The 24,345-nt window shown below is 44.5% G+C and overlaps 1 protein-coding gene and 1 long non-coding RNA gene across 3 annotated transcripts in view; one reads left to right on the plus strand and one right to left on the minus strand.

Moving 5' to 3' along the window:
• The window catches only part of Maml2 (mastermind like transcriptional coactivator 2), a 301,357-nt gene that overhangs the window by 271,853 nt on the left and 5,159 nt on the right, over positions 1 to 24,345 (plus strand). For both annotated transcript variants that reach the window (XM_074066863.1, XM_074066864.1), the window contains one exon: positions 19,564 to 19,767. In XM_074066863.1, the coding sequence (XP_073922964.1) occupies positions 19,564 to 19,767 (204 nt within the window). The remainder of the gene's footprint in view (positions 1 to 19,563; positions 19,768 to 24,345) is intronic.
• LOC141420909 (uncharacterized) lies at positions 639 to 24,227 on the minus strand. Its single transcript, XR_012445634.1, has 5 exons — positions 24,159 to 24,227; positions 22,951 to 23,093; positions 21,374 to 21,524; positions 20,260 to 20,356; positions 639 to 5,892 (listed from the first exon to the last, which is right to left on the minus strand). It is a non-coding gene; the product is annotated as an uncharacterized lncRNA (long non-coding RNA).

The raw sequence follows: 24,345 nt of genomic DNA on the forward strand, positions 1-24,345 counted from the left end.
GAGGCGGCCCCAGCACCGCCATGTGCGCAGTGTGGATCTACACGCTGGAACGCTCTCCCCACCTCTGACATGGCACCTGACAACCAAATGGCGTAAGTTCCAGAACCGGACCAAGAGGGACAAAGGAAGTCTGTGCTTCTGAGTCACAAGTATGGAGAGAAATTAATAAACTAGCAGCTGGATTTGTTCTCTGAACAACTGTTTTATTACTTAAAATGATCTATCGTGCACAGAATTAGGGTCTTCTGCATCTGACCTCTGCCTGCAGCTAGACCGTGTCCAGTTCTTATCTAGCCACAATTCACTACCAGGTGTCTGGGTCTACGTAGATATCGTTAACCTCTGTCTGCCATAGGAAGTGTAATGTGCAATTAATTAAGTTTATATTTACATAACTCAGAACGCTGTGTCACCTTAACCCAAAGAAAATCTGAAGTGCGAGTGCATGACTAATTCCTTCCATGACATTTTTCGGCAAGGTAGTTCTAACTGTACTTCTAGAAAACGTGTCTGTGGTTTAGCTCCCTGTTGCTAAGTATTAGAGAGGGAACCCTAGAGAGAGAGGAAACCCTACAGGTACTATATTCAAAGTATTCTGTGATCGGGAGGAAAGCCAGAGACCATTATAACTTCACTAGTCATACTCATTAGTAATATTATTTACTGTGTTATAAAACATACATAAGTAAAACCCAACATACTGCATCATACAATATTATAAAGCACATCAAATGAAGGTAATAGTTCACCCTTAATAATATTCCCCCATAGGCATTTTCCACTTTTCCTTTAAATTATTCTGATTAGCATACTCGTCTCACATCTTAAAAACAAACTCAAAACCTGACATTCCTTTTCCCCTCCCCTCCAGTTTTCTGCTTTGCTTTTCAGCAGCATTGAAAAAGTCATCCAAAAATCCTACAACCCCACACACGTCCTCCCTTCTCGACTTATCCCCAGCCCATTCCCATCATGCTTTTGTCCCCAGATCTCCATGACACAGCTCCTGCCAACGCCGCTGGTGATGTGTGTGTTGTGTATGCAGTAGCCACTCTTGGTTCTCATTTACCTGGCCTATCAGCCACTGTGCCCCGTGTGCTGGTTTCTTCTTCATGAACCAGACTTTTAAACAACGTGGTGCCCAGAGGTCAGTCCTTGAGCCTTTTCTCTCCACCATCTACACCCACTTCCTATAGGATACCCTGCAGATTTGTAACTTTAAATTCATAGCTCTTTAACATAGCTCCCAGGTTTATATTTCTAGCCAGGATTTCTCTCCTGACTCCACACTCATGTATCAAGTTGACCACCTAACATCTCCACGTGGATGTGTGAGAAGCATCTCAACCTTGACCTATCCCAGGTTAAGCTCCACGTGTCTGAACTTATCCCCACCCCTCCAAAAAAAAAAAAGCAATGCAAAACGCTTTTGCTCACAGACTTCCCCATCTCAGAAAACAACAACTCCGTATGTCCCAATTTGCAGGCCAGAAACCTCGTAGCTGCCTGTGAGTGTTTCTTTCTCTCCTACCCCATACCTAGCGCACTGGCTAACACGAGTGGCTCTGCCTTCTGGGTCTGTGAGGAATCCAGCCTCTTCCCGTCGTTCCTATCAGATCCTGACCATCTCTCTCTGGATTATTCTGTAGCTTTGTTTGTTTGTTTTTACATTTACTCACATGTATATACATTGGTTGGGCCACCTCCCCCTCCCATCCCGTAGCTTTCTTTACTGGTTTTTTCAACCGTAGACTCTTCTCTGCAGAGCTGACCTAACCAAATCATCTCACCTCTGCTCAAAATCCGCTGACAGGAGCCAGGTACCAGTGGTTCACCTCTGTAATCCTAGCTACATGGGAGGCTGAGATTGGAAGAATTGCAGTTTGAGGCCAGCCCAGGAAAAAAGTTAACAAGACTCCATCTCAACCAGATTGGTGCCTGTGGCCCTTTTTCTCTGTGTGCCCAAAGCAGGTGCAATGGAGGAGGGCATTCCGAGGAGCTTCTGTTTATTTCCCAAGGCTCTTATAAAATACTGTGCTAGTTAACTTTATCTCACGGTGATGTGTTCCCCCTAGAAACTGAGCATGCCTGCTAGGCACAGTGGTGCATGCTGTCTTCACACATGGGTGGGGGGCTTATAACCATAAGAGGGTCAGAGCCTGTGGATCTGCTGCACGGCAGTCTGTGATCTGGTCAGCAGAGAGCCCTCCTGCAGCTGCAGGAACAGGGTCCCAGCTTTCACCTCTAGTCGTCCCTCCTCTGCCCTTCATCCCAACACAAAGTGGCCACCCACCTCCCCACCAGGACTCACGCAGGGCACGTCCAGCCCCATCAGAAGGCAATTTGTGTAATTTCATTGAATAAAACAATATCTACCTATGTAGACACGGAGACTCAATCTCCAGCACTGATGTGAGCCCGGCTTTGAGGCCAGGCAGTTTCAGTGAAGATTAAGTTTTGAACAGACTCTGAAAGCCACCTATGAGAGTCTCTGATGCATACTTCTCCTGAAATTGTATCTCTTCCGTCAAACTGTCATGGTCTCAGAAGTTAAACAATAGCAATCAATCGTGTCACCCTATTAACTGAGCCTTACCAACAGGAAGCACCTAGCATGTCCTATTTTATTTAAACTCTACATTCATGGCCTCATTTTCACTAATGAGAAACTCAGAGACCTTAAGACTGAGTGAATTTCAGAATTTGAATCCAGGTTTCAGGGCAGATCTACATTCTTCATTACTGTACCAACGGCTGCAGACAGTTCACTTATTTAGGGGCCACTATGGTACACGTGTTTCCTAAGGCATAACCCGCCTTCTCCTGGCTTTGCATGTGCAAGGGTCATTACGTCCAGTGACTGGCCTCTCTGCCTGTCAGCGGTTCTAGTTTGTTCTCTGCTTTCAATGTTCTTCGGACTTGCCCAAGATTTTTCTGTAGAGAGGGCTGTCTAGAACTTTTTGCTGGGGCTGTCTTCAAACTACAATCCTCCTGATCTCTGCCTCCCTAGTTGTTAGTATTAGAGGTGTCCACTAGCATCCAGTTTTGTGTGCGTGTGTGGTAGTGGGGTTTGAACCCATGGCTTAGCAAGCACTCTACTGCCTGAGCTACACCTCCAACCCTTTTTGCTCTGGTTGTTTTGGAGATAGGATCTCACTTGTGTACCCAGGCAGGCCTCCTATTTTAGGCTTCTTGCCATTGTTTGGAAAACAAGTACAAGTCACCACATGGTTGAAATGGAGTCTCAGTAATTTTTTACCTGGACTGGTATTGAAATACGATCCTTCCAATCTCAGCCTCCCAAATAGCTCAGATTTCAGGCATGAGCCATGGGTGCCCCACTGGAAAAAAAAAAATTTTTTACAGATCTCAATTAAACCCCACTACTTGGGCTGAGAGTGTAGTGCAGTGGTAGAATTCCTTGGTAGCATGTTAATTTTTATCACTCACAGATGAGGAAACTGGACTTCAGAAAAATGAAATGACTGGTGTCAGGTGAGTCACAGCAAATGCAGGCCCTATGTCAATAAGTGGGGTCCTTGTGTGGCAGGTCACATCACTTCCTATTTCCAGATGAGGTGCCTATGGTGCTGATGTGTTACAAGGACTTTGGCTGGGTTGGTGCTGTATTATTCCTTTCCTGACTTTATAGTGAGCTCTGGAGTCAGGCTGCCTGGGTTAAGAGTTTTGGGTCCATCTTGTACAGACTAGGTGAGTTACACAATTTCTCTGTCCATTCTGTCATCTGTAAGATGGGGATGTAGTGGGGCCTCTCACAGACTTCTATTAAGTTATGAATGTCATTGTCAGAAAGCATCATTATAGTGACCGATGTTTGGAAATTCCCACCGGATGACAACTATTATTGACATTAATGAACTGGCGACTCAGATGAAATTGAAATCTGATTTTAATTTCTTTGAGGTTTGCTTGCCTGTGATGTATAAATTGCTCTGTGTTCTGGGCCATCAGTGTATAGTTTCAGAGTTTCAACTTGTAATTCATGTAGGTCTTTGTTCTAAGACTTTGATGTAAGTCACCAAATACTACAATCTTAGCTTCTAACTGAAAAAAAGGTGAGCATAAACAGATCAGCTCAAACAAAAGGTATATTTATACGAGGTAAAGTCAACTTTCCATCCCTACAGAGACACACAGAACCCTCAGAACATCGCTACAGGCTCAATGAGTCAAAATAATCAGACTGGTTGGCTCTGTGATCATTTCTTCCCACTGTTCACCACTGTTTTCCTTCCCAGTTCAGAGTTCACTGATGTTAGCTTTAAGTGTGGATCCCAGGAGGCTCTGGTTAGAGATTTTCGCTTCCTGAGCGGGGTTGCCCACGCAGCTGCCCGGATGGTCACCTGAGTCTCTGTGTGAAGAGCTCAAGGTGGACTGTTGGTTTGAAGAAAGCCTTGTCATTTCTGCCCCCTCAGTGAATGGAACTCAGTTTAAAGAAGTGACCATGCTCAAGTGCTCAGTACACACTTTATAATTGGTGATTGGACTTCCTGGTTTAGCTTTTATCTTGTAGATAGGTTGGTAAAATCTATTCCTTGGACTGCTGGAAACTGGACTTTACTTAGTTCTGGTTAGTTTGAAAAGAGAAGCTAATAGATACAATGAATCCTTAGGCTCATATCCTTTTGCTGTTGTTAAATGCAGTGTTTTCTGTTGGAAAAACAGAAGGTGTCCCTTGATTGGTTTTTGCTATTTCGGTTAACCCCTTGCCCTTTGCCTACCAGAAATCCGTGTCTCCAAATGAGCCTTCCCACTTCACCCAACCTCCTAGTTCACAGTCGTCATCGGTGATATTTACATCTTGAAAGTGAGGGGAGAAAGGAACCCAAAAGTCAGTGTATGGAGATCAATCCACATGTCATTGTGTGACCGACTGAGAGGAATAGTGCCTGGGCAGGTGGTTCAACATGCACGGGAAGAGAATTGCGTGAGAGGACTGCTTTTCAAAGCGTGGGGCTCGGTCAGCCCGGAAGCTGTTTTTCAGAGAGAAAGAGTCACAAAGGTATCGAACGCTCGCCGCACAGTTACATTGTATCCGTCACTGCGGAGCCTGAGGAAGCAGTCGGCTCCCCGGTTTGTTCCAGAAGGCGCTGCGCAGTGGCTTTCTCAGCCTTTGAGTAATGGGCCAGCAGCAGACGTGCAGTTTGCAGCCGTTGTGGTCACTGCCTGCACGCATTCCGAGGCTGCCGGGCCCCGAGTCACAGTCAAGACGTAGGAGCTCCGTAGCTGTCTGTGCATTGCAAGTTGAAAGGGTGAGAAGGCTGCCTGGGCGTCCTGCGGTCCCCGCCGAGGGCACCGACACAGGAGACCTGCCCGACGGGCTCTGTGGGAGGCCGCCGGGAACCGGGCGCCCTGGGCGGTTGATCACGGGCAGCCTCCGTCCTCCGTGAGGACGCGGCTGTGCGCCCGGGCCGTAACCTGCGGCCGTTCTGGCGGCCGAGCTGCGCGCTGTCCTCTGTCGTCCAGGCCCGGGGACCGCGTGGAAATGCCCAAACAGCGCCCGCTAGCGGCGGCTGGACAGCACCGCCGAAGTGTGGCACACAGAATTTTGGCCATTTTTTTTTGAACGTTTGATGATAATAAAAGAGGCAGGGAGAAGTGGGTTTTCTGAGAGTGATGGTTGGAGACATCTCCCAATACACGTGCACGCACATGCCGCTTCCTTTTTGGCAAACACACCTGTGTCACCGTCTCTCTTGCCTTCTGTAAATAAAATAGTGAACCGGCTTTTCAAACCAAAGTCTTAATCACCAACTCATGGAAGAGGGTGGAGTGTGTTGTGACATTTTCCTAAAGGACAGAAAAAACAACCCATGTGTTGTGACTGACGAGTTGGCGCTTTTCCAGAGACGTCTGTGAATCTTCATTTCACTGCAGTAAAAGATCAATGGAACATTTTAAGGGAGAAAAAAACCCAGAATTTTAAAGTATTAAAAAAAATTATTCTTCTGGTGGAATTTGCGTTATAAAGGTATGAAATTCTTGTAAACATTATTGTATCATCATCATGAAATTACTTTTAAAAATACATACTTATGTGAAAATACCTAAAACATAGTGATGTTCTTAGATTACTCTTGTAATTCCCTAGCCAAAAATTGTCACGTTCATTCTCTCTCTCCCCCTTCTCTCCCTCTCCCCTATCTCTTCCCCTCTCCCTCCCCCTTCTTTCCATCTTCCTCCCTCTCTCTCCTTCTCCCTGTCTTCTCTTTTCTTCAATCTCTCTCTCTCTCTCTCTCTCTCTCCCCCTCCAGATAAAGTATGCGGGATTGTTTTGGTTTTTTTTTTTTTTTTGTATGTCTGTAAGGTGCAACTTTCCCTGTGCTTTACACCTGAATATAACTGTTAGGTTCAGAATATCATGTGTTCTTATTCTCTTTTTTCTTCCCTATTCCTTTTAATTCACCTGCAGTACACCATAGAAGTTGAGTAGGGACTGTTTCAACCTCACATAGACCAAAATGTGGCTTCGCTCAGCACCCTGGGTCCTACCTAGTCTTCAGGTAACTAGAAATGTTCCACTTAATATCAGAGGTGAACCTGACTGACTAACCGAGTGACCAGCTGCCTCTTCTAGGTCCCTACAGGGATCAGGAAAACCCAGTTGATCTGTCCCAACATCTCTCAATACATTTGCTCTAAATCCTCCCAAACAGGAAAAATGAGATTTTCATTTAAATACCGTTTTCTTGGGAAAATAGTCACAATCTATATCTGTAAGCATTTCAGTTTTTTATTGCCTTACTACCATGTTTAAATATGTATCCACATATAATTAAAGATATAGAATGTAAGTTTCCTCTGACCACAGTCATCTTTCTGTTGCTGTTACAGTGGATACTAGAAGTAAGAAAGCGCGCAGGAGGTTTGCAGTGATAATGAGAACTGTGACTGGTTTGGTTATTTAAGACAATTACAGCTTGCAGTGAGTAGATCGGCCCAAGGTTACCAGTTATTCCTGATTCAGTTCAGCTGTGACCCTCTAAAGACCATCTCTCAATAGCTCAAGCTTTATAAATCTTGGTAGGCCTGATTGGTTTTTCATCCTTGACCAAAGGTATTTATGTTAAGGAGTGCTTGACCATTTTGTAAGCATATGTCCTTGGGCAGTATTTCTAAGCAGAACACCGAAAATCCTGGGGGAAACATCAAAATAAATCACTCTGCACACAAGACTATGAGTTATCATTTCCATTTAAATAGAAACACTGCAGCCTCCCATCACTACAGCAAATGCTCACAGGTAAATTACCAAACTCCTCTTGCCTTCCCTGGAAGTGAGACATATACGTTTATCTCCATGCTGTTTGCCTCTCCCCTCCGAAGACCAGTAGTAGTAAGGACACCAGTTGGTTTTGTTGCTGCTAAATTTGACTGACAGTTCCCATGTGCCAATATCTGTTCTTTGATTTTTTTTAATGAATGATATAGCTAAATTCATGAAATCAGCTAAATTATGCAGCTCTGTAGTGCTTCTCCCATTAAAACATGGCTAGTCCACTTTCTCCTGGAGCAGGATCAGATAAAACCCAAAGATTAATGCCTCATTGGTCCTGAAAGCTAGAATGGGGTATATAGATGAACTGCATATTAATTACCTGGGAGAAAACCATGAGCCCAGCTGCCAGAAAAGCTGTTAGGGCAGAGGGAAGAGAATGTGTCAGAGAGGCTGCAGCTCTGAGACTCAAAGCCTGCCGCACCTGGGAAGGGCCGGCTTCTGCCATAAGTGATTGTGGTTTCCTACTCGCATCCAGTGACTTTAAAGCCACAGAATTGCTTTAACTGCTTTCCTTGCATTAGACGTACGAGGCCAGGCAACTGCACATTTGCACTGTATCTCACTCTCACCTACTTTGTCTCAAAAAGCTCAAAAGACTTTAGCTCAATTGACCCTCAAAATATTTATTTACACAACCCTTTCCAAAACGGAACGCTCATGCTTGCCTGGTGCCCTAAAGACAGCAGCACATTAAAATGATGCCACAATCTCAGCTGTTCCTACTGGGAGCCTGCAGGGAGTAGCCTGGAAAAATCAAATAAATATGATGAAATTCAGCTAAGAATCTACCAAGCCAATCAGACCCTTGGTTGACATGTTCAAGCTGTGTCCCGCTCACACTGAGCAGCTACAGCACTTGATTTTCTTATTTTTTTCAAGCCAATTACTTGGCAATATGTGTGCAAAGTAAACATTTGACTGACTTCAAGTTTCCGTGACATTCCGTGGTATGGCATTTTACATGCTTGGCTCAAGTTCTGCTAAGTTTATGGCAAAGCTAGCAATTTTTTAAATTTTTCTTTTGTTTTCCTCTCAGGATAGCTGAACAGCAGTATTTTAAAATTCTAAAGGGGATCCAGTTGGCTCAAATTTAGTCACAGTTTTGATTTAAATATTCAGAAATGCTTACATATATACTAAATGAGCTGTTATTTGGATCCAGCCAGCCACTAAAGAGTTGCTGCAGTCCCAAATATATATATATATATATATTCTTTTTTAAAAAGCACCACATGGAGCCGGGAAGCCCAAAGCAGTGCAAACACCGCAGAGTGCAGGGTGTATCAGAGTGTTCCCCTGATCTGTCCCAGATCGGCAGCAAGCCACAAGTGTTTACCAAATCCAAAAATCACCGGACAGCAAGGACCTGTTTCCAGTTACAAGTAACAGAATCCAGTACAACTACCCTGCCCAAATTGCTGAGAAAACAAGGTTAAAAGTTCACATACATCTATGTTGCTGAATTTATGTTCAAAACTGTAATCGTAAGCAAAAAGACCTGCACTGACAAGCAATAATAAACACTCCCAGAGAAGACATTTTATATCTAATGTTGATATTTGTCATTTCACTGAAAAATTTTAATATTCACATTACTTTTTTAATTATACCTACATAATTGTAAATTGTGCAACAACTGGGTCCAACTGATTTTTAAGTACTTAGTTATTTGTTACTTATTTGGCAACAAGTAATACCAAATACCTACTTTTATGTGTTAGGCTGTGTGTGCTAGTGGTAATACAGAGATGAATAATACTGTTCGTGTTCTTGAACTAACCATAGAATAGTAAGAGAAAATACACAGGCAAACAAATAATTGACATATTGTATAATAGAGACGGATAAATACAAGATATGCCTGGGACCCAAGTGATGATAGCCACTTTCGTGGGCAAGGTGCCAAGACATACCTGCCTTATTCCGAGTTCTCTACTTGGGTGAACTGATGAAGAGGAGGCAGCTTGTGAGCTCAGAGATACACTAGAGACTCCTGTAGATGAAAAATGCCTAGAAGTGGTTGGTACCTGAAAATAACTTAGGCTCTCTACCTGATCATTCCAAACAGAGAGAAACAAGGTTAAATACTGTGTGTGTGTGTAAGACATTCCTGATCTTATTACTCAACGTAATTAATACAAATCCTCACCAGGTGCTGGTGGTTCATGCCTGTAATCCTACTGAAGAGGCAGAGATCAGGAGGATCATGGTTCAAAGCCAGCCCAGCCAAACAATTCTCAAGATCCTAGCTCAAAAAATCCTTCAAAAAAAATTTCTCTTTTCTAGATTCATAGCCATAGACACAAGCAGACCTGGCCATAGTTTATAGAGCTAATTTGATCAATGTCAATAGAAAAGATACAACGACAACAAAAGACCTTCCTCATTCTTTGCTACGGTAGATTTTTCACCTAAGGTTATCGTTTTTCTAAAACATTATTTTGCTACCACGCAGGTCAAAATGTGTTTGTACACTTTGCATAAATAAGACTTGGTAAATAACCTGATTTTCCGGGAGTTGATCCAAGTGAAACCTCTTCCCTTTTGAAGTTCATTCTTTCGTGATCCTTTGGAGAACTTGGCTGTCCTGAAACCCACTGAAGTATTCTGTGGCCCGCTCCCCTAATCCAGGGACTTCAGAGGACAGATGGTTCCTTTCTAATGTCCTTTGTGGTTGTTATAATAACACATTCAAAACAGTTAAGCATGTCATGGCAGAGTGGATGAGTACAGACTGAACCACAGTCTCTGCATTTTCACGTCTGTTAGGCGACCTGCACTAACCAAGACACCCGTTCATTTCTCAGAGGAGAAAACAGGTCAGAAAGAGGAGATCAGAGTGGCGGACTATATACTGTGTGCGTGAGTAGATATTGTACATTTCAATGCACAATGGAGATTCAAAACCTAAAATGTCTCTAGAAAAAGAATTTCTGTTTTATTTTTCATTTCCAGAACCAAGGAGAATGCAGCTATCTTTACAGAATCCCTGGAAGACAGACAGATGCTATTGCACAGCTACAGTTCTACACTGTGCCTCCTACATGTCTATATGTGAGCGTGTCCAAAATTCAGTCTCAGAGATTTCCTAAGCCTTCCCATCCCAAGCCCCAGTTCATTTCTTTCAGTCACTTCAGAGCAAGAGAACCTGTTTGACCCCCCTACACACACCCTCCTGGATCAATCTGTGGTGTGTTTATTTTACAGAAATACTTTTGCATGTCAGATCATTAGATTGTACTGTACTCAATGGGAAAAAAAGAAACTGAGCTACTTCATCGCAGTGTATTTATTGTGTACTTGATTAAAAATGGAATTTTAACTATTCTACTACTAGAATGGAATTTAGTGACTTTTATGTAAATTCCAGTCTTAACGTTGGAGAGCCTAGGGCCAAGGGAGCTTAGAAAGAAGACTGCAAAGTTAACCAGGCTCACAGGTCGCAAGGAACCCACTCCTAGAAAAATGCCTTCGTGTCGAAGAGTATAAAAACCGTGAGAACCAGCAAGAGTTAAGCATAAATGCTAACTTTCCTTGAACATGAAGCGTATTTGTGAAAACACCACGGCGCTGGTCGTCTATAAAGAGCATCAAATTTGTCTCTTGTATTTCTGGGGCCCAGCAAGTCCAAGATCAAGGTGTTGGCACAGGTGTCTGGTGAGGCCAGAGATGTCCTCACATGATGGAAGGCAGAAGGCAAAAAGGGATGGAAGCGATTCCCTCCAGCCCTTTTATCAGGACGTCCAATCCCACTCACAAAGGTGGGCCTTGTGGCCCGCTCATCCCTCAAGAGTCCCAGCAGATTAAGTTTCAACATGAATTTTGGAGGGAACCCATGACTCAACCCACAGTAAACAGCACCCATGAACCCCAGGTTCATATTTACTTCCCGATCATGTTTAGGTTATGCAGCAACTGTATGATTTAGCCCTTTTTCCATGAGAAACTAAGACAAAACGGCAATAAGAAGCTAGACATACTCCATACAGTTGAAGTGAAATTCCAAAGTCAAAGCTACATATTGGGTTTTTTTAATTCCTAAAGTAAAAATCTTATGCTCTTTCCAAGGTATAAGAAGTCACCTTTGGAAACCAGCTCTTTAAAATTTCAGGTTTGTTTCACGTATGATTTTGGCCATTGTTTCGATTTAGGATCTAACCCTTGAAAAAGGCTTTCCTTCCTTTTGAAGGAAATTTGTCATGTCTCCCTTCTTCCTTCTCCACCCTTGTGAGCTTACTGAGTGGCCTTCACTTAATGAGAACAGAAAATATTGATAACTTAGCCCATCCAAACCATAACACCCTCCAAACACCTCTAGAGGAACAGACAATTTTAGGGTATAAAACTGGTTCCTTAATGTAGTTCCATAGTCTGGTTTATGTAAAAGATTCTATAAATCTTTTCCTTTTACTAATGTATTCATTTGAAACACAGGCTTCTGTAGAGTTCTAGTCTGCCCAGGAAGAAATAAGGGACCAATATAAACGCAATCTATGGAATAAACGCAACAAAAGATAAAACTACCCTTAAAACAACGCCCCCGCCGTTTTTGCTGTTGGAAGCAGTGGTGGTGATGCTTGCGGTGGCTAAGCTCAGATCCTGCGAAATCTCTGGGTGGTTGCTGTTTGCTCAGTGTTGGTTCGTTGCTGGCAGTACTGCGAACCCCATCTTACCCTCAGTGCACGATGATGCAGTCCGGGGCCACTCGTAGACGACGTTCAGTGAGTGTGAGACTAGCGCAAGCAGGGACACCACGATACTAAGCACTCACTGTGCGCCTGTGCTTAAAAACCACCGTTGGGTGGGTTATTACCCAGACTACTTGGAAAAAGTGCAGTTGGGATTTCAACACGGCTGTGTCTGATCTTAGAACTCACTTGTTTTTCAGCAGTGGGGTTTGAACTCAGGGCCTTGGGCTTACTAAGCTACCCCTGAGCCACACCCCCAGCCCTTCTTCCCATGAGTTATTTTTCAGAGAGGGTTTGGATTTTTGCCCAGGCCAACCTTGACCTTCAGTCCTCCTGCCTATGCCTCCCTCACTGCTGAGACCACAGATATATGCCACCACACCTGGCTTATTGGCTGAGTTGGGGTCTTGCTAACTTCTTGCCCAGTCTAGCCTGAAATCACAATGCCCCCGGTCTCCACCTCTGGAGGAGCTGGGATTACAGACAGGAGCCACTGCACCTGGCCAAGGGCTCACGTTCCTTTACACTGCCGACCAACTCCCATCGCATTGAGAACTCGGGGATACTTTGAAATATGTGGCCCATTACCTTGCTTTATTAAACCCAATTGCCTTTTAGGGACATATGCGTTAAGGAAACAAATGGAATTACTGTGGCATTAAACAAGGTAACAGCCAGTCCTCATTCTATGCATAGCTTTCAAAGCATGGTACTGGTGGAAATGACGCTGTTCCGTGTGCCTTCTCCTGCCTTCCAGCTCATACACACTATTGTCATCCTTGCTGTTGTCAACACTGATCTCATGACCTCCCTCATCCCTCACCTCTAACCCCTCCTTCCCAAGACGCTCTTTGTGCCAAGGGCCTCCCAGGTGGCACCCCCATGACAGAACACTGGACTCCCCAGGGTTGCTCAGTCTTGCCTTTCCCTCCACTTTGGTTTTCCGGCTATCTTTGAGGTTCGTGAGCTTCAGGACAGGAAGGTCTCGGTCCCATTTTCTGCTTCATGCTACTTCTTCATTCATTCATATATTTTCAAACTTTAAAACTTTCCATGGCGAATCCACCATAACCTGGGAAAAATCACAGCAAGTGGGCCCCAGCCCTCCACGCACGTACACTAGGAGACAGACACATGCAAACACACAATCTTGATACAGGGTGACAAGGTGTAATGGGAGCACAGAAGAGGTGCACCTAACTCAGCCTTGGAGGTAAAGATGTCCTCACAAAGGGACATCCGAGCTGAGCCAGGAAAGAATGAGTGTTCGCCCAGCAGGGAGGAGGAAGGGGGGATGCACTGTATAGTAACTTGGAGAAGAGAAAGAGCTGCGAGATTGTGGAGGTCTTTTCACATCACCCTGGTACAGAACGAGCAAGGGATGTGTTGGAGATGATGCCAGACATAGATGCAAGGTCAGACCGTCAAGAGTGTCACACACCACTCTCAGGTGCTAGGACCTGATCGCTAAGGCAGTGAGGCGCCGTGGATGGCTGTGAGCTGAGTGCAGTATTGAGGATGTATCCAAGAGAAAATAATTTCACTCCTTCACAAACACTAACCTTTGATGAGTGGGGGACCCTCAGTGCCCATGGGTGGTCGGCAGTGCTTACAGAATTCGTAAACTCCCTGAAGTTGTAGACAAAATTCTTAGCTGTGCATGTATTTGTGGGCATAAAGGAGAAGCGGAATTCCCAGCTTCCTAACATCCTCACTAGGCACTGTATACAAAGGAAAGTTTGAAACCCCTGCTCCAGAGGTAGAAAGCTAAAAGCCAACTTACCAAGCCGAATTTTCAGGCCTGCCACAAAGAGCCCTTCTAAAGTTCAAGAATTTCTCTTTTAAGAAGAATTTCTCATTCCTTCCCCTGAGTTACCAAACTCTTCCCACTCCACCCCACTGACGTCGTGTTCCTGGCCACCCTCCACCCCAGTGCTGCGTCCTCGCTCATGGAACTGATTTCTGTGGCAACCCATAAGTGTCCAACTCCAGAGGCTAAGAATAGACACAGTGCCCTGGTGACTTGAAAATGAGGTAACATCTGAACATTAGAGCTGTACACTGACCACAAAACTCATTCTAATCCTTCAAACCAAACAGATAATGATCATCTGATCAGGGTTTTCCTGCTGAGCCAGGGAAAACAAAGACCATAGGAAGCAGAAGAAAAAAGCAGCTACTGCAGAGGACAAAGGGTCCAGCTATCCACTTTCTTCTGTGCACATCCAGCACCCCAGCCAACTCTGTCAGACGAGCCACAGTTCTTTCCAACAAATGGATGATTGGTTTTTCTTAGTTTGTTTTTGCTGATTTCTCCTTAATAAGATTTCCTGGGTTTGGATGTGTGTTCTTCCTCTTTCATTAGGTATATGACCTGGTTCAAATCAATTCCTTAACCTTTAGGACACCATCTTCATCAGTTCATGAAGCTGGTGAAGGAGCTGTAGTTGCTTTTTGGTTCCCACTACTGTCATGGTTGCTGGAGAGGAGTGCTAGTGTGAACTGACCTCGTGATAAATATCTCTTATTCCCAACTTGCCAATTACTTCCAAAAACTTCTGGGTACTTCCTCTAAGGCATTTTTTTTTTTCAATTTAATGTGAAAGACCAAAGTATGTAGCATTACTTGGCCAGTGTAACTAACTGGAGCAAGGGTCAACAAACTTTTTCTGTAAATGGTCAGGTAGTAAATATTTTAGGCTCCCTGCCACAAGTACTCAACTCTGCTGTAACTTGAAAACTATCACAGACAATATGCAAGTAGGTGTGTCTGGCTGTGTTCCAAAACAATTTTGTCTGCCATAAAGGTGGCAGGCAGGATTTGACACACCGTGTCATTGTCTGGTGACCCTTGTAACAGAGCCCAAGAGACTTGGTGACCTGTGACACTGCTTTCTCCCTCCAGTATGTTTATAAGATGTCTCCTGGATGATTTCCTGATGAATTGTTTGCTGTCATTATCATTGTTGGTCTGTCAAACAAGGACTGTTTGGCTGTTTCAGCCACCCACAGCTACCTCACTGTTTACATACCAAATAAATGGCTGGAAGTTAGTGGCCCTCCAACCTGTAGGGAAGGGGAAAGTTAAGGCAGCCTGTTTCTCAGGCAGAGAGATAAGCAAATAGCACTATCAGCAGAAAGCTCCAAAAGTGAATAGCCTGCAGCAACAGTTGAGTTAGTTCACTGAGACAAGGAAAGAAGGAGAAAAACAAGGGAGGAAAACAGTGAGACTGATTGAATAGCAAACCAGTCTGTAAGCTCTACTGTACAGACCTGCCCAGCTGGGCACTTTATCTTGAATTTGTTTTGCAAATGACAGATGCCTCACTCTGCAAGCCAAGGAAAAGAAAGGACAGTCATCCCATGGCAAAGCGCTCTCATGGACCTCAAGAAACACACATTACTTCATTTTGTGTGTGTGTGTCGGGCGGAATCATTCAGTAGCTCCTTTCCAAATAAGTTAACAGAAACAACCATTTTACTCAGATGCCTAGAATAACACAAATATTTTCTAGAATTTTTTTTAGTAACGGGAGCATAATACCTGCCCCAAACTTTGACTCCTTTGCAGAAATCAGTGTGTCACTTGCTTTAACACTACAACTGACTCAGCTCAATAAGTCTTACTATTTCGATGAAATGGGATTTTTTTTTGCTGCTTAGGACATGTCTTACTGGACTTCATTCTATCTTTTGCTGAAATAAGTCCTGCCTGACAGACCCCTTGCATTGCATTAACATGAAAAAAAATCGAGGTAATTCCAGCATCTTAACTAGTTAGCATCTTTTTAAAAGAGCTCTCACATATTCGCTATGATTTAAGAAGATACTTCTTGCTGTGAGACCCACTAGCCAAGCCTCTTCTGTACCGTTTCTTGGTCATATCTACGAGACTTTCTACATACAAGCTGTTTCTTTAAATATTTATCCTAGAAATTTTCAATTAGCTGAACTAGCTGATAGGGGCTGGGAGAGGGAGTTCATTCTAAATTTTTAAATTTCGACGTTTCTTTCAAAAGTACTTCCAATTGCCTTTGGGGAAACCACTGTTAGTAACAGGAAGGTAATTTGTTGTCTCAACAGAAGGAGTGCCATTTAAAAGAGTTCAAGTGCTCTCTTCACTTTCTAGCAGGTCAAAGACAGACTTCCACCCTCATGCAGTTAGTACTTCCACCGGCAGTCCATGGGCAAGATATCAAAGCAACAGAGCAACCAACTCCAACTTGGAAAAGGCCTCTTTTGCCAGATTTTTCCCTACGCTAACACAGGCACCCAGCTTCTATTCAATGTGAACCAACCACACACATGCCACCTCCTCGTGAGCCTGTGTGACTATCTCCAGCTGAAAAGCCAGTCCACCCATGGAGGACGTAAATCCTTACAACCATTGTGGCAGTAAATTACCCATCAGTAGCACAGCTCTGGAACTCAGAGGGGCAGCAGTCAGCAGGATTTCCCAGCAGGCATGCAAGCTGATTGCTGCCCTGACGCAGCACTGCCCACAGTCCAGGCTGCGACTTTTCTCCTCTCCTTGGAGGCAAAAGCCTGGTGAGAAAGAGCTGTGTCCGAGTCATCGTGGTTCCCTAGTGCCTGGCACTAGGTTATAATCACTCTCTGTCTTTTTAGAAAATGAACAAGTGAATGGAACCCATCACGTGTACAGGTCTGTACTTAGCATTTGCTTCTTCAGATACTGTTAAAAACAACAGCTTGAAATCTGAAGAGCATTTCAAATGACACACCAAGAGCGTTTTTGTGATTTCAGCAGATGGTGAATGGTCGGTCATTTGTTACATGACTGATACATGCCTGATAGATGATAGATAGATAGATAATATATAGACAGATGATAGATAGATGAGAGATATTTAGCTAATTTAGAAAGATATTTAGTTAGATAGAGATATAGATAGATTTATTTATAGAGTAGATAGTTTAGAAAGAAAGATAGATAGATAGATAGATAGATAGATAGATAGATAGATAGACAGACATGGGTGGACAGGCCGATGGACAGCTAGAGGCTTGTTGGATAGAGTCTTGTGTCTATGTGGAGCTTAAGTCCAACGTCCCTTGAAGTGTGGTGACTTCATCAGAATATCTAGCCTCTGCTGAAATGGCCAGAGGAGACTTTAAAGATACACATATGGGAATTTATTGTGAGATCTTCACAGCTGCTTTGGGATAACCTGAAGATACTCTCTGACTGAAAGAGCAGAATGGGACAGCCAGCCTCTGGCAGTGGTGTAGGGCAGAGCAGTGTCACACTGGTGAGGGGCCTGTGCCTTAGAAAGAGGGCAGGCATTCAAAAGTGGGCTTCACTCAGGGCAGACCTACTGTGTGCAGCCGAGAACGGTGAAACTGCACCCTCAAACTCCATTTGATGGGGCTGGCACTTTGAGTAAAGCATGCATCCCACCAATTTTTCTAGCTGTTTGCCAACCGTTTTCCAAAAACATAAAAAGTTCTTTTCATGGTCTTCCTAAAATTCCAAACTGTAGAAACAAGCAGGTTGTTTCTCTTCCAGTTAAAGGAGAGAGTGGAGGCTGACAGGCCCTCCAATGCGCAGTCTCTCAGCCTCCACCTCAGGGTCTCCGCCCTCTCCGACCCTGCCTCTCTCCCTGTCACAGCCTCTGCCTCCCTCTCCTTCCCCTGGTTGGGCCCAGAGGCTCAACCACCATCCACCATGGCTTCTCGCCCACAAGATCTTCACCTGTTAGTGACTCTGGTGTGTCTGTCCCCAGGTCCACAGTCCTACTGGTTTGCAGGACACATGGGGTGAAACCTCCTCCCAAGGCCCATTGGATTCACAGTGGAGAGAGCTGTCTGTCACCGGGCACAGAGTGCGGGGGCTGGCTCTTTAAGCTGCCGCGAGGATGTGCCCCCGAGATGGCTCTGACTGTTTGGTGAGGGGCTTTCTCAGTCCTGCCCTCCTCTTCTGTTCTTCCCGGCCACTCCCTTCTACCTGCTCAGCCCTGACTGTCGGCCCAGGTTTAAGATGTAAATGTCTGTCTCCCCTGTGGTTCCAGTCTCCACTGAGAGCACAGAGGAGAGGGGTTGGGAAGTAGGTTCCGAGTCACAGACCTCTTCAAATCCTCTGTGATGACACATCTGTAGATCTGCAATCCCTCTGAGTTCAGAGGTCTCACTTGCAAACCTGGGATGACACACAAGTGCTTCTTGTTATTTTGCTGGAAGGAGAAAATGAGTCAAATCCTGGAAAGTGCAGAGCGCAGTGGCTGGTCCACGGTAAGCCTCAGGGACGGTCACTTTAGGATTATTGGGTCACTCTGCTCATGAGTTCTGTAGCCCCAGGGACAAGAAAAACAACACCAAGCTTCGAAGGGTACGAGGCTTTGGACTGGTGGCTTTGTTTTTGTTTTGTTTTTGAGACAGGGTTTTACTGTGCAGTACAGATTGGCCTTGAACTTGTCAGTCTTCCAAGTGCTAGGATTACAGGCGTGCACCACCACTCCCAACAAGCTTCTTCTTCTTCTTCTTTTTTTAACTTTGAACAGCTCAGGACCTAACTAAAGAATGGAGGATGAAAGGGAAGAGAATTTGCACAGATGGTATGCCTTCCCTTCTACTTCTCAGGCATCCTGACAGTTGCTTTATCTTTTCATCTTCTCTGAAGTCACACAGTGCAGGTGGAGTGGAAGGTTGGACGTCTTGCTCCCATAGATCTCGAGTCTCAACATGCACTCCTGGGATCAGTGAGCATAGAATCATTTACTCCGGAGCTCGGAATCTGCCTTCCAGGTGACAGGCGTGAGGACTGGGGGTGTGGATAGTCAGCTCGGTGTTTATATTGCGTCATCTAAAATTTGATCTTTATCATTTCTAGGGTTTAGACATATAGCATGTTTTCTCCCTTAGTTAGATGACAAATTCTCCCAGGCGAGGACCATGGTGTCACCCGAAAGCAGGTGTGCGGCTCGCTCCTCGGTACCTCGCTGGGGAGTAATGAGACTTGACCGAGCATGGCTCTCTGCCCTGCAGAGGCCTGATGGGTCAGTGCCCTCATCATACCTGATTTTGTCTGATGTGCAGAGCGAGGTTTTAATCGACCCTGTCTTGATATCAGTGGGGTGGGTGTTCTTCTGCTGCCTCACACTTGGAGATTGAAGAGTCTCCATAGAGAATAACATTCGCCTTCCCTCCAGAACAGTCATTCACCTCTCCCACCACGAACTGCAGCACATTTTCATGGCAGGATCGGCAGTAACCTTTAGGGGTACGAAGACTTCTTGCTTATCATGTGTGTTCCCGCAAAACTGAGAGGTTGCCTGAGTTTTTATGGTAGTTTTCTTTGAGGTTCCATCAACATCTCTAGAACATGGAGGCTCCACCATCAGAGTCCTGTGCGTGCTTTTCCAGGATCCTCCTGTCGTTACGAGCCGTGATACTCGACTGTAGCTTCTACATCCAAACGCAATTCTCTGATGACCAACCCACTAACCATGTTGGACGTTTGACACCATGGAGGACGTTTGGAGCATGAGGTTCCAGTCTGTGCACTGTGTTTACCTTCTTTTATTCACAGTAGCCTCCCCCCTCCCTTCTCTTCCTTAGGATCAACAGTCTGGGGGGGCCCAGAACCCAGGCCCCAGTCCAAGTCCCAACTCCTGCTCAAACCCGAACCCTGGAGTTGGCTTCCTGAACTCCCAGCAATCGCTGCTGAATCAGCAGCTGATGGGGAAGAAGCAGACCCTGCAGAGGCAGGCCACGGAGCGGAAGCAGCAGCTCCTCCTTCAGCAGCAGAGACTGGCTGACACGGTAAGACTGGGTCCTGGCTTTTACTGCCCATGGTCCCGCAGAGTGAGGGCATTCCTTCCACTTCTATCCTGTCCTTTCCTATGTGCCTACTTCTGTGACAGCAGCAGGGTGCCCTGTCTGCAGGAGAGGCCAGCTCCATACATTTATTTCAACAGTTGTGATTTACAGGGCCTTGGAATACACAGTGCCTCCACTGCCCTGCCCTGCCCTGCCCAGCTCAGGAAAGTCTAGAACGACAGACATGGGCATTTGAAATAAGTGAGAGAAACCAGCACTTACAGACACCCGGGTAACTCAAATCCAAACTCATTTAAAACTACATGGAGCTTGGAACATTTGCCTTCCAAAACAAAACATCTCAGAATGAAAGATCTTTTTAAAGACAATTGAAACTGTATTTCTCATTTTCACCATATTTGTGTGGGTTTTTAAGAAAGCAAGGTCATGTTTGGGAAACACTACCCTGGTGGTAAGCCCCACTTCAGTACTTACCTGCTTGTCCCTCTGGATTCTCACACACACTCATGGGAGCCGAGCCCTGTGTCCTCCTAAGACCACAGCTCCATCTCCAGTAGTTTTCATTCTCCTTCTATTTGGTCAAATGAAGTAAGAAAGAGTCTAAGTTTAAGTTTCCCAGGTTAACAGAGCCAAGGTACAAAGAAAAGAGAAAACTCAGGGCTGCGAATCTAGTCCAGGGTAGAGCACTTCCCTTGCATGGAGTTCTTGCCTGGGTTTGATCCCCAGTACCACAGAAAGAGAAAAATAGAATCAAATCATTTTAGGCTCAAGGAGCTTTGCAGAACGAGTCAGAAGTGTGGGGTTTTAAATGTGATATCATTATTCAACAAATATTAATTTTCCAAGGCATAGAATGTGTTCAAGGATAGAGAAGCAGTCATGGAGGCCAGAGAAGGGCAGGACTTGATAACCAGGATGCACACTGTCTGAAAAGCAATGGAGAGGATTTTAAGGATTTAAAACAAGAAGTACTATATTCAGACTTGCATTATAGTAATGACACAGACATAAAAAAAAAACATAATGGAGAGAAAGATTAAATTTAGCCTGGAAAAATAGACGGTGGTCTCCATCCTTGGATGTTGTAAATTGGACAGTGTTGTAAAGCCAATGTTGTAAATTGGCTGTAGGGTTCTGAGGGAACAGTAGGGTCTGCCATTTTAGGTGGAAAGTGAACCAAAGACGCAAAGATACAGTCTGGCCGTGTATTTATCGGTTAGTTTGAGATTATATTATGAAATATTTAATGCATGCTAAATAGTATAAATAACAACAATCACGTATTTTATAGGAGTGACAAATGGAGCATCAAAAGGAGAAATAGTGAGAAGCAAATTTACCTGATCTTGAGTAGGAGACAGTAAGAGCTAAATTTTCAGGTGACCTGAGTACTGTCCTGGGGCACAAGGTGTAGGGGAGCCAGGACTGGATCACAAGCAACTCCACTGGTTTCTTCTGCAAATCACAGTTTTGAAAACACCAGTGCTTCCACCTGTTCACCCTCCTCCTTTTCTTTTATCTTATGAAAGCAAATAGCTTAGAAACAAGGACAGCGGAAGAGAAACACATGCATCTAAAACCGACTTACCTGGTGTATTTTTACTCTTCCCATTGACACTACTAATTTGATCAACTGTGGCATGCAGAGGTTGGATTTGTGGGCCTCCAGAAATCCCACATTCCATGAGGATCCGGGTTTGCGGCTTCTCACTGGGACGGGTGCGATGGGCAGAGGGGCACTGTGAGAGAGGAAGGAAGATGAGGCTGCCTCTTTGATTTTATAAACCACTCACATTCTTCTTCACCTGGGCACCGCGGAGGGCGTCTTGAGGCCCCTTTTTACATCAGCATAAGCTGTGTGATGACTTCGTCATTGGCCAGACCAGATAGGCGCCTCAAGTGAGAGATTGCTCATGAACGTTTTCTACCCTTATTCTCTATAATTCTCCCGCCAGTGAAGCGCAAACAAGAGAAATGAGCAGTACTTACTGCAAAGATCATTGTTGCCAACATGTAGTATGCACCTTCTGTATGCCAAGCACCATGGCTGTTTTTACAGAATTAAAGGATTCACCCTTACAGCAGGAGTCTGAGGGAAGGAGGTTCTGTAATTACCCACGTCTCACATTTTCACAGACGGGGAGACTGTAGCAAATGACTTTTAGGCTTGCAGGTGCAAAAGATTGGGTTATCATGAAAAGTTAATTGATTAATTATATTTTATATTGCTCAGAAGTAATTTCAGAGATGGCCTGTGCGTCATTCCCTTGAAAACTGTTTCCATTCGATACTGGGGTGTAGGTTTTGCTACTCTTCACATAAAGTAGTAGTTTGGCACTTCTATGCTATAGACCCCCAATCTAACTTATTTAAGGAGTTCTAGTCTAAGAAACTCAAGTTTCCAGACATGTATATATTAACCCTCTGAACTACAGCAATCGAGCTCTCTGAAAGCTAAAACGACAATAGCTTGAAGATACGTAAAAACAAATCCAGAGCTGAAATCTAGGATTGGAAATCAAGGGTCTAATTACCACACACACACACACACACACACACACACATCATTTTCAACATAAATGGTAGAAACACCTAATTATATAGGAAACATGCTTCTTTGGAAAAGCTTAAAAATCAAAAATGTCAGTTTACACAAGGGTTTCCAAGGGCTTCTTCCACATTGCCACATTTGGGTTCAATGGAACATCTCAAGCTGTTTCTTAAACATTTTGGGTTTGGGCAAAACCAAAGAAGGAGTTTCACCAACCACTTTCCCTCCATTTGTAAACCAGTGTTTAAAAAAAATGTAATCCATATGTTTCTGATTCATTTACACTTAACTTGTCACAGTTGTGTTTTATATGAATTACTTGAAGACCAAAAAACTGAGTCGATGAAGTTTTTTTTCTTAGACACAGAAATGAACTTTGTTTGTTGTTGTTTTAAAGCTCTGTCCCCCTGTACGGTAGACTTATTCTGATTTGATTGGAAACTGAGACACACCGCTTTAAGTGAGTTCTAAGTGATTGACTCATCGTCTGTTATAAAGCTTTCTTTTCTAGACACTTTCCTAGAATTACAGCGTCTCTCTCCCTATGGCAATTGTTTTTATCTTTGAAAGCGGAGGTTTATACAGTGCAGACAAATCGCAGTTCCAAAAAGTACCTGATCCGTGCGGAGAAAGAAAAACAGCAGCCCTTGATGTGCACGACTGATAGGACATCCAGAGCCAAGTCGTTCTGCTGTGCGGAACATAAGCAGTCTCACAAACTCTCAACTTCAGAGGGTTACTCTGACACCAGTGTAAACTGAGACAAAAATAAGGCCACTTCCTAATTTTGTCTAAAGTCAGATATAAACAAGGTCACCGTGTAACCCCCCGAAATACCAAACATCACCCTATCTCACTAAATGGATAACTACTTCTTTACAGAATCGTAATACAATCCACCTCACTTTCCAACAGCTTCCAGTCTAGGGAAAAAAATCTTCCCTTCCTTCAATCACCCAAAGTCAAAATCCTAATGCTGCTTGTTCCTGCTGAGACACCCCAGGGCCCCAGAGAAGGCACACCCTGGCTGCAATGAGTAATACCCCCAGAGGGTCTGCTCCTGGCGGTCCTTGGCTGAGGGCTTTGATGATATTAAAAGATGTCCCTATGTCTTTCCTAATCTCCCAAACGCTCCTGTGGAAAGGATCTAATGGTGGCTGACTCCCGAAGAAAGAAAACGAGGGAGCCTGGGGAATTTAGCACACCAAGAAACCATACAGTAACGAAGGGCCCTTGAGTCCGGAGGCAGTAGGAAAGGCCTGAGTTTTCGGCTCAGGCTTTAGTCTCTTTTTTTTTTTCTTTTGCGGTACTGGGGTTTGAACTCAGGGCCTACCCCTTGAGCCACTCCATCAGCCCTAGCCCTTTTATGTGAAGGGGTTTTTCAAGATAGGGTCTCTCAAACTATTTGTCTGGATGGCTTCGAACTGCAATCCTCCTGATCTCTGCCTCCTGAGTAACTAGGATAATAGGCGTGAGCCACTGTCACCCAGCTAGTCTCCTGTCTATTGCTGGGTGCCCTTGTGTGCCCTTGACCATGTTACTTAGCCCAAGGAAGCTACTACTTCCTCTTCTTTTATGAAAATAATCATACCAACCTTGGAGGATTAATTATGAGGGGGTTAAAAACAGGCAGCATGCATCCAGTGCTTTACCAGGACCTGACAGGCCACCTCCTCTCCTCATCCTCTTCCTACCTGGGTCTGCCAGATTTAGCCTTGCAGAACACCCAGGTGTTCCTGTGTTATCTGGCAACCCTACACGTAGGCTTTCCATACACCGATGCAAACACAAACTAGAAACACGCAGGGAACTTGGTGCTTACCGGAATCTAGTTGCAGAGTAAAAGCTGTGAGAGCAGTTCCCAGGACACATGTTCAGTGTTACGGAGAAGTAGAAAGGACTTCCACACAGGAAGTTTATTGAAATTAAAAGGCGTGCCTCTGAATCAGCCCTACTAAATAAGGTCATGAAGATTTGTAACCCATGACTGCAAAACTGTGGTTATAGTC

Source organism: Castor canadensis, chromosome 2 (genome assembly GCF_047511655.1).
Source record: "Castor canadensis chromosome 2, mCasCan1.hap1v2, whole genome shotgun sequence".
In the NCBI taxonomy this organism is placed as follows: domain Eukaryota; kingdom Metazoa; phylum Chordata; class Mammalia; order Rodentia; family Castoridae; genus Castor; species Castor canadensis.